At 31.9% G+C, this 9574-nt stretch overlaps 4 protein-coding genes across 4 annotated transcripts; 3 read left to right on the top strand and 1 right to left on the bottom strand.

The window, feature by feature from the left end:
* The first annotated feature begins 706 nt into the window (after nt 1-706).
* LOC116351941 (mitochondrial cardiolipin hydrolase-like) lies at nt 707-1657 on the top strand. The gene is made up of 3 exons (XM_031784098.1): nt 707-1107; nt 1172-1290; nt 1362-1657. Exons 1-3 carry the CDS (start codon nt 819-821, stop codon nt 1476-1478), a joined length of 525 nt encoding a protein of 174 aa, XP_031639958.1. The 5' UTR covers nt 707-818; the 3' UTR covers nt 1479-1657.
* A 299-nt stretch (nt 1658-1956) lies between these two features.
* On the top strand, nt 1957-3030 carry LOC116351939 (mitochondrial cardiolipin hydrolase-like). The gene is made up of 4 exons (XM_031784096.1): nt 1957-2418; nt 2494-2630; nt 2699-2848; nt 2887-3030. Exons 1-3 carry the CDS (start codon nt 2046-2048, stop codon nt 2846-2848), a joined length of 660 nt encoding a protein of 219 aa, XP_031639956.1. The 5' UTR covers nt 1957-2045; the 3' UTR covers nt 2887-3030.
* Nucleotides 3031-3303: 273 nt separating this feature from the next.
* Nucleotides 3304-4371, top strand: LOC116351940 (mitochondrial cardiolipin hydrolase-like). The gene is made up of 3 exons (XM_031784097.1): nt 3304-3902; nt 3987-4105; nt 4179-4371. Exons 1-3 carry the CDS (start codon nt 3497-3499, stop codon nt 4302-4304), a joined length of 651 nt encoding a protein of 216 aa, XP_031639957.1. The 5' UTR covers nt 3304-3496; the 3' UTR covers nt 4305-4371.
* Nucleotides 4372-6814: 2443 nt separating this feature from the next.
* On the bottom strand, nt 6815-8678 carry LOC116351942 (probable cytochrome P450 6a20; the record flags this gene model as incomplete). The annotated part of the gene is made up of 4 exons (XM_031784099.1): nt 6815-7129; nt 7204-7425; nt 7483-7783; nt 7867-8678. Coding segments are annotated over 4 exons (1517 nt in total), but the record flags the coding sequence as incomplete, so codon positions are not given.
* Nucleotides 8679-9574: the final 896 nt, after the last annotated feature.

Genomic DNA, 9574 nt, shown 5'->3' with positions numbered 1-9574 from the left:
AAAAGATGAGAGAAAAATACAACGGGCAAGTGTTTTTGCATTCGATTTGCAGTTAATCAAGTGTGTGTTTCTTGTATCTTAGGAAAAGTCCATGTCATCACGCTTTTTGTAAGAACAATGACGATGATGATTACGCTAATTGCTATTTCGTTACGAATAAAACTGGATACTCAACCGAATTAGTCGAATTATCGTTCGGGCTAGTGATTTAATACAATTTTATTTCTTGCATTGATTTATATAAAAAAAGAAAAATGAATATATATTGAGAACCCCACCAATTTGCTAGTATCGACGTGGTTTTTCTCGTTTCAATGAAAAGTGATTTTTTTTTTAATTTGAAACCGTTTCTTGCCACAATGAGATTGAAATTAGTACCATTAATTATGCACATTGTTAATATGAATGGAACCTTAGCGCACATTGACAGCTGCATGCAATTTCAGTACGTTGCATATTAAGCACTGCAATTGATATTTTGTGGCAACACTGATCATTTGTTTACATCTTTCTTTGTTGTTCAATTTCATAATTCCAACCGTCGATTACGTCTTATCACAATCAGCTGTTATCGCTTGTCCTATCAAATAAAACGATTTGTTGAAATTGAATCATTCTAGAAGAAACAGTTAAGGTAATAAGTTCAGTGAATATACAAATTAAAATATATTTCGTCAACTAATAATTTTGAAGAAAAAATGAATAATAAAGAATATTTAATAATATTTTTGATAATTTCCATAATAACCGCCATCGGTGTATTGGCTAAATGTCTATATGACCACCACGTTAAACCTCGCGATAATGTATTTTTCGTAATGTCAGATGATCCAGATTGTTGTAGTTCTAACAATTTAAAAAAACATTTAGTGTGTAGGAGTAAACATTGTTGGGGAAAATTATTGAAAAAATTGATCGACAAAATTGATTCGGCCGAGAAATCAATAAGCATTGCAATGTATAACATGTACAATGATCAACTAATTAATAATATTGTTAAAGCACGTTTGCGTGGTGTCAACGTAAAATTGATTATGGATAAATCGAACATATTAGACATAGAAGATGGAAGAAAATTAAATGCAGCAAGAAATTTACAAACAGCTGGTATGTTAATTATTTATTGAAATCCATTTGTAAATGTTACATAAATTGTCTTTTCTCATATTAGGCGTCAATGTTAAAGTAGCTGGAGACGAAAGAAAACTAATGCATAACAAATTTTGCTTGATTGATCCGATGTCACCTAACAGCGTACTTATTAATGGATCATTAAACTGGAGTACTGGGGTATGTTGCAATATAAATCAAATTGTTTTATTTCCAAATGTCATATATTTTGGTTATGTTTATTTTCTCAGGGAATTAAGAATAATTATGAAAATGTAATGTTTCTTACGGATCAACATCTAATCAAACAATATAAACAGGCGTTTGAATATATGTGGGAGAAAGATACCTCTCCATTTATTGGCTGATCAAATTGATGGTGCAGTACGCATGTGAACGGTTAAAATGTCAACAAATGGAATAAACCACCTCACCAGTGTTGGTAAACGGGCAGATGTTCCGGTTGAAACTGGTACTCGGATTATAGGGGTCCGTCTTCGAACATGCAAAAGTTGATTCCCTAGACTTTCGAAAATAAGGCAGAGACAAGATGAAGTAAAAAATACCATTGTTATGAAACAAATATGTATAATGTCATATCAATCAAGTCTGTATGAATAAATATTAAAAACAATATCTTTAAAAATAAGTTATAATGGTCATTAGTTGATTTTGAATGTCCACATACAGTCAACATAAATAACTGCATGTCTTAATGAGATATTTGACTATGGCAACACCATTAATTTGTTTACAAGCGGCACATGCACGTGTTATCATATGAGTTACTGTTTACAACGACAAATTCATTCTCTGGCTACTACGCCGCATCTATGCAAGACACTCAACCATTATCTCGCTTGAATTGCAAGTATAAACACCAAGTGAATAAAATCATCTTCAACGTGTTTTGATTGTCGTTGTTTTTTGGTTCGATGGAAATCATAATAATTTTTGTAATTCTTTTTTTTGCTTATATGTGGAAGAAATCCAGGCAAAAAGTTGATGTGCATTTCGTTGATATGAGTGATCCGAACTGTTTAAATATCACCAATTTTCGGAATCATAGTGAAAGATGTAAAATTGAAAATTGTAAAGCAAAACTACAAGCTCAAATTATTGAGTGTATTAAAGCCGCCAATAAATCGATTGATATTGCTATGTATAATTTGACAAATCGGAAAATAATTGATAGCATCCAAGAGGCTGGTAACCGTGGTGTTAGAATACGTATTATTGTAGATCAATCGATGGTAACACAAGAAAATACGGATAATTATTTGTTTTCAAAGTTGCCCCATTCAAGAGGTGAGTATTGAAGATTTTTTTTTTTTTTTTCAAATATTTTTTAATGTTCATTTTAAATCATTGTATTTATAACAGGAATTTCAATAAAAATGGCTGGCGGAGAAGAAAACCAACGGAAAAAACTAATGCACCACAAATTCTGTTTAATTGATACAAACGATTGGCTACTAAACGGTAAAGTCATCACTGGATCGTTCAACTGGACTTATGGTGTATGTGATTTTGATTTTTTTATTTTTTATTATGTATGATAAGTTTGGCTTCTTTTATTCCAATTTAGGGCTTGAATCAAAACTCCGAAAATGTGTTTTTCATTGAAAGTGATGAAATTCAAAGAAAATTTAATAAAAATTTCAACAGCATGTGGGAAAATCGCGACACTGTATGGCGAACACCTTTACGTGCATTTAATTATGTAATATATAATTAGACGCGTACTATAAGGCATCTATAGTGTTTATTAGCAGTACTTATATTCTAAAACAGATTATTTAGTTCAGATGAAATACGAGCTCAACTGCAACCGACGCTGAATATTATTTTACACAGGCATTTCTATATATTAATGTTAGTTCTCTTTATCAGCATTTTATTTATTTAAATTGTCAGTACATTTGAATAAAAATTCCATTCAATACAATCATAAATGTGTTGTGAGATCGTTTTATTTAGTAAACACGAAGCACGAAGACAGACTGAATGATAATAAACTGAAACCAAGTAATATACAACTGTGTGTACTGTGTACGAAGTACGTACTACGTATCAATGTAAGTGTTGCTCCGTTTCTATATATAGCCAAGTGTTGCGAGTCTTCGCACATACCGATCTCCATGAAATGTCAAACAGTGCTACAATTGTATATTTGTAGTAAGCATTATACGTATATTATCAATTGTCAATAACTATCACCGTGTTATCAAATCAATTGCCGTACATTATCTTTTGTCCATAAATACATTGTGTTATTTTCTGATCGGTTCATTGAAAGTGCAATAACGTTCGAATTTTATTCTATTTTTATTTAAAAAAAATTGTATAAATTTTGTGTGAACCAAAACCAAAACCAATTGACATAATGACAGACGACGGAGTAAATATTGTGCCACTTTTGATCGGAATAATTGCGTTGCTTTTATTCGTTGTGCTGTATGATTGGTATAAAAAAATGACAATAAACCATCATGAAGTCTATTTTGTGATGATGGGTGAACCCCAATGTTGTAATCCAAATGATGCCAATGCCTCACCGAACAACAATTGTCGCAAATATTGCATGGGAAAATTATTGAAGAAAATTATGGATCGCATTAATTCGGCAAAGCATTCAATTTGCATTGCAATGTATAACTTTTCGAATCATCGGATTGCCGACTGTGTTTTGAGGGCTCACCGACGCGGTGTTAAAGTACGACTTATCATCGATAAATCAATGAGTGAAAGCAATGAAAGTAAAACGCAAGCCAAAAGACTGAAAGATGCAGGTAAAAAATTCATTGAGAGATGTAAACGAACTGTCACAAACAATTGATATTAATTTGATATTATTGAAATTTAATTTTGTCCAGGAATACACGTGAAAGTGTCAGGAGAAGGAGATAAATTGATGCACCATAAATTTTGTCTCATCGATGGAACAACAGCCAAAGGCCTTCTCTTAACTGGTTCTCTTAATTGGACGTATGGTGTATGTTCTAACATTTATACTCATAATTTAATTCAAACTAATGAAATCGTATTCCATTTTGTTTGTTTCTCAGGGTCTGTCGAAAAATTGTGAAAACGTTGCATTCATAAACAATCGTCGTGTCAAACATTTATACAGGGATGCTTTTGATCATATTTGGAATAAATATTCGGTGCCATTCTTCAGAGAACGAGCTTGATTCAAATAAATGAAATAAATAGCACAAAATTAACGGATTATATTTTAATAAAATGGAACTTATCATATACAATTTATTGAAACGTAATTTTGACGGTAGTTTCACATCAATACGGGCGATTTTTTTCCCAAATTAAAATGCATTTACCATATTCATTTTTTTTTTTTTTTTTCAAATGAGTCACAACCTCGAACGTTATGTTTGTGTGAATTTATTGTCGTTGTTTCACCTCAATTATTTTCATAGTTCCATTTTCATAATTTCATTTATATTGAAAGAGAGCCAAATTGTCAAAATATTAATTGATTGGTGTATGTATTCCCAAATTGTGGAATATTGCTATTTTCATAAATTGTTGATAAGATTTGGATAGAAAACATCAGATAACACAAAGCAAAATTAATGAATTTAAAACGAAAATGTATTAGTATTGATTTTCGACAAGTGATTGTTAAGTAAATATTGAAGATTAGTGAAGAGTGTATTGGATTTCAATACAAATGGAATAAAGGTGTTAAGCACTCACTTTTTGTCTGATACATATTGAAAAAAATATGAAATCACTCCAAATCAATATTTCATAGATATTTTATGGTTATTTCAAGGCTTATCACTACTCTGTATCACAATTTTGATGATGCTGCTAACTGTTATTAAATGGAAGCTATCTCAAGATCCATTGTGTTATTAATAACATTATTGCGTATTAGTAAAATAAATGGTTTGAAATATTTCCTTTTTTTCTATTGACTGCGATAAATAGCAAAAAAAAGTTGTATTAATATGAGTAATCCACAGTCATATTGATGATAAGTGTGTGTGTATGTGTGGGAGAAAGAGAGAGAATTCAATAGACCATTTCAAAAAAGTCATTGTTTTATCCACAAATTGTATTTTGGGCATTGTGTTTTATCTATCAATTGACATTCAACGTCTATCCAACATATTCGAACGATATTGCATTATCGTATAAAAATTTTCGCAACAGTGCCGTCGATTCAATATTATCTTCGCTATAAATAGGAACCACGTTCAGTTTCTCAATTCATATTTGTTGAATGTCAATCAATGAGTCTAGTGACAGGTAATCAATAAGAAATACAGACACATTTTATGCCAACCTGAACGAGAGTAAACGGTTTTAATGCCACCAGAGAAAGGAAGAATAGCAAAAAAACCATTGATTTATTATTATTCAGTGTGAGAAGAAGAGCGTTCCAACGACATCGTACGGAAATGACATTCGAATGGAATCTGGTGGCGAAATCCATCGTTTCGAAATCGGAAACAGCTGCGCGTATTGACACAATATTAATTAAATTAAATATAATATTTTCCTTTCATTTTAACCATAACCATATTGAAGGAAATGAACAACTCTTACTCCGCAAAGTAGTGGCAGCAGCAGTGTGTAACATCAAAATGAAATCCAAAATCCATCTAAAAATATTAAATCGCTTTATCACTGCTCAATCTGACGTTTATTTGTATTATTATGATTTTTATTCCGTTTTATTGTATATTTTTTCTTCTCTCATCGCCTTTCAATATTTCCACCATTCCAGAAGCTGAGTTCAGTCATGCTACCGGATTTTGGATTTTTTCATTGTGAATGATATTTCGAAAAAAAGAAAAAACCATATCGCTCGCAGTGGAAACTAAATACGGAAAACTGTATTTGCAGGCAACGAGTGTTGAACACACTGATTGGGAAAATGTGCATCGAAAATCGACACTAATATTAAATCGGAACGTGTATTGAACTCTGTGTGTATAGTACGAATGGGTGGGTGCATGCATAGGCAAAGACACACCGCATGACTCTTGTATAAATAAATAATATTATTATCACGATTCCACTATTATTCGGATAGTGTCATATTCGGAATTGCCGGATTTTGGCGACATCGTCTATATCACGTGGCTGCTATTGCTCCTCTTTTTATTGTTGCGTACCATTTTGTTATATATTTTTTTCGTAGCACCGTCTGCGTAAATATTTTTCTTCACATTTTCAATATTTACGTTATTGTCTTATATTTTGATTGTAAATAAGCAGAGAAATGTTTTTTTTTGCATTATATTTGATTATATTTTGAAAGCATGCTTATCAATCGATAGCAAAATTTAAATATTGTTGACAAAACGTTTGAAGGTGTTGAAAGAAAATCAATATTACGAGTACTCGTCGAGAAATTTAAACAATGACACTTTTGACTGAAGAACCAGACATTATTGCAATTTGTAAGTTTTTTTCAAGACATTTCAAAACAAATTGTTTGAAATATAAACTTAAACGTAAAATGGATTTTTTTTCTGTTGTTTTTGTTGTTGTTGAAAATAAAATAAAATAATTCTCAATGAATCATGGAGAAAGCAAAATTACTCGAGTTTCATTGTCTTTTATAAAATAGTTGCTTTATTGTTTAATTTTATAATCGATTCATATTTCAACCACTGTGTTTACAATGTTACATTTGATATGAATAAACGAAGTATAGATTGCTTGTATAAATAGATAGAATTCATAACATTCTATTTTTTAAGTAATGATAAATAAAAGTAATGATCAGTTACTGTATGCAATATGTTGAATAATAGTGACTAAGATACAGTTTACATGTATTTTTTTAGGCTTATCGGTTAAATTTGTTGCACATCCAGCCATATGCCATCATTCGGAACCAGTGTATTTTTTGTTGTTGAATATTTGATCGGTATTTGAGTTCGATTGCACGTTGAGAATTTGAAATTTTGCAAAAACGACACCAACCCCACGTGGATGAGAAGTTCTGCAAATCGAAAGCCGATGCATTTTCTGGGACCTGAAAATAATGAAATAAAGAAAAGATTTTATTGATTTGTAAGTGAACAAAGTGGCAGTGTTTCATATACGTACCATCACCAAACGGCAAATATTCCCGGGGAGAGACATCTTGTGAGAATCTTTCCGGAATAAATTCTTCTGGTCGTGGGTAAAATTGTTCATCGTGATGAATTGCGAATGTTGGAATGAAAACACACATGCCTCGTGGAATCGTTAGATTTGTATTCGGAACTTTATACGGTTTTGTTGCAATTCTAGTCAAAATCCCGGCAACTGGGTGCTTTCTCACAGTTTCTGAAAACAATAAAAAGTTTTGAATAACGTCCGACTTTTTTTTTTCGTTTTTTCTACCTTTTATTATTTGTTTGCAGTAAACCATTTCATTCAGTGCGTCGTATGTTAAAAGTCCATTGTGTTGTTCCAAAATGGACGAAATTTCGGTCCGTGCTTTCTCCTGGATATTCTTATTTTCTGGCAATGACAATTCATATAAACAATATGACAGTGTTGCTGTGGAATCGCCGTAGCCTGCAGAAAGTAGATCATAAGCAAAAGCTGAGATTTCTTGCGTTGTCAATTCGGATTCAATTAAAATTTGCAGATAGTCGTTTCGTGGGACATTTGTTTGAGATTTCTGACGACGTTCAATTTCCTGTTGAAGAAATTAAATACATTTAATTTAACTAGATCATCTAAAATCAAAACATTTGTTGCATTAGACTAGTTGCAGGCTACCTGTTGAAAAACATTCATGAAAAAATCCGAAACTTCTTTTGAATGTTTTCGAATGCGAAAGAGTCTCGCAAAATTTGGATGCGCAATTGTGAGAAGTTTTTTCCAATGTGACAAATGTGGTTTCATTGCCTTTTTTGCCATTTCTTGTGATTTCGTTCCAAATTCAATGCCAATGGCCACCGTTCCAATCACATTAGTCGCAAATTGACTGAATGAGTCGCGGATTTCCACTTGATTCTTAGTTGATATGATTTTTTTCTTTAAACCGTCAACGAGTTTATCTCCAACGGCGCACATAATTGGAAAAATTCTCTTCATTTTCGCCGATGTAAAGGCTGGAGTTAATTTTGGTCGAAGTTGCTTCCATTTATCATGCTCCAAACTTCCCAAAATTACTGATAGCGGATCATCCTTTTCGTTGTTATACATACACCGATTACGAAAATATTTGAAATCTTCCGTTAATATACAACGTGTAACGTTCATCAAGCGATCTATCATCAAGCAACATGGCTTGTCCATTAAAAAAAATCCGATTATTGGTTGATCTCTTCGATTGGATTGATAAAAGTCGGCAAATTGAAGAGCGAGATGTTTGTCAAGTGAAATACTCCCGAATATAAACGGAAACTTTAGACCGACGAATGGAACTTTCTTGCGCCACCAGTATGAGAACTGTACAGTAAGGTAACAGAATCCAATCACAATCGAACCAAAAACAATATAACACAACATTGAAAAAATCATTTTTACAGAATTTTCACATAAATTTTCACAAATTAACATAAAAAATTCATATTCACACTTTGCCACTTCAATATTATAATTAAATCAAGATTGAATTGTTCGCAAATATGATCGCACTTTTTAAAAATAAATGGAATGTAGAATATTCTTTTTCATCAACTGAAGTCTGACTAAGTAAAATCAAAGTGTTTTTTTTTACTGGTTTTGAAATACAATCGAATGTTTGTATTTGAATTATGTGAACGATATGACTGCTAAGCGCGGAATGATATTATTTTTTACTGTACGCGATATATATCCATTTTGAAACAATTCGCATTCTGTTTATATATGTTGAAAATTAACCATTGCGTTTACTGAACAATCTTAATTCCAAACACTAACGATGATCCCATGAAACAATTGTTTTGCCTTTTCAACTTTATACAAATACTTTAAACTACTCACATTGTGCGCTTGTATTTTTAGTGTTAGGATTGCCAATACGGTAAAACCGGAACGTTGCATGCGGAAATCGTGTGAATAACGGAAAAAAAATTGGTCCCATTCGATACGGGGTTTACTGTACGATATGCCTTCGGATTTATTTTCGTATGCATCGTTTATTTGTTATGTGTTCCAGGAATAGTGCGTAGAATAAACATTCATAAACAGAACGGCAAATTCTGATTTCATATGGAGACAAAATCAAATATTGTGCCTATTCATGACTATTCAAAAATACGCACTACTCGAAATCGAATAATTATAAGCATTTATCGAAATAAGTTTTTAATACAGAGTTGTGATTCTGTTCATCGAATCACGTTTCAAATTGCGCCGATCTCATCAAATAACATGCATCAACGAATTGTTTAGTTTTTTTTACTTTTCATCCACAATATCGATACATAAGTTTATTGAGTTGTGTGTTTACTAGGGTGCATCGATTTTTTATTTTTGAAAATGAAAAAAACGGCTA

This window comes from Contarinia nasturtii, unplaced genomic scaffold, assembly GCF_009176525.2.
Source record: "Contarinia nasturtii isolate CC-2019 unplaced genomic scaffold, AAFC_CNas_1.1 Cnas_scaffold_6627, whole genome shotgun sequence".
Classification (NCBI taxonomy): domain Eukaryota; kingdom Metazoa; phylum Arthropoda; class Insecta; order Diptera; family Cecidomyiidae; genus Contarinia; species Contarinia nasturtii.
The sequence above is the reverse complement of the archived record's forward strand: the minus strand, read 5'-3'. Positions and strand labels throughout refer to the sequence as shown.

Coding starts and splice junctions, on each gene's coding strand:
- LOC116351941 (XM_031784098.1), top strand. CDS start 819: ATGTCAGATGATCCAGATTGTTGTAGTTCTAACAATTTAAAAAAACAT. Junction 1,108..1,171: donor AAGAAATTTACAAACAGCTG/GTATGTTAATTA, acceptor TTCTCATATTAG/GCGTCAATGTTAAAGTAGCT. Junction 1,291..1,361: donor CATTAAACTGGAGTACTGGG/GTATGTTGCAAT, acceptor TTATTTTCTCAG/GGAATTAAGAATAATTATGA.
- LOC116351939 (XM_031784096.1), top strand. CDS start 2,046: ATGGAAATCATAATAATTTTTGTAATTCTTTTTTTTGCTTATATGTGG. Junction 2,419..2,493: donor AAAGTTGCCCCATTCAAGAG/GTGAGTATTGAA, acceptor TATTTATAACAG/GAATTTCAATAAAAATGGCT. Junction 2,631..2,698: donor CGTTCAACTGGACTTATGGT/GTATGTGATTTT, acceptor ATTCCAATTTAG/GGCTTGAATCAAAACTCCGA.
- LOC116351940 (XM_031784097.1), top strand. CDS start 3,497: ATGACAGACGACGGAGTAAATATTGTGCCACTTTTGATCGGAATAATT. Junction 3,903..3,986: donor CAAAAGACTGAAAGATGCAG/GTAAAAAATTCA, acceptor AATTTTGTCCAG/GAATACACGTGAAAGTGTCA. Junction 4,106..4,178: donor CTCTTAATTGGACGTATGGT/GTATGTTCTAAC, acceptor TTTGTTTCTCAG/GGTCTGTCGAAAAATTGTGA.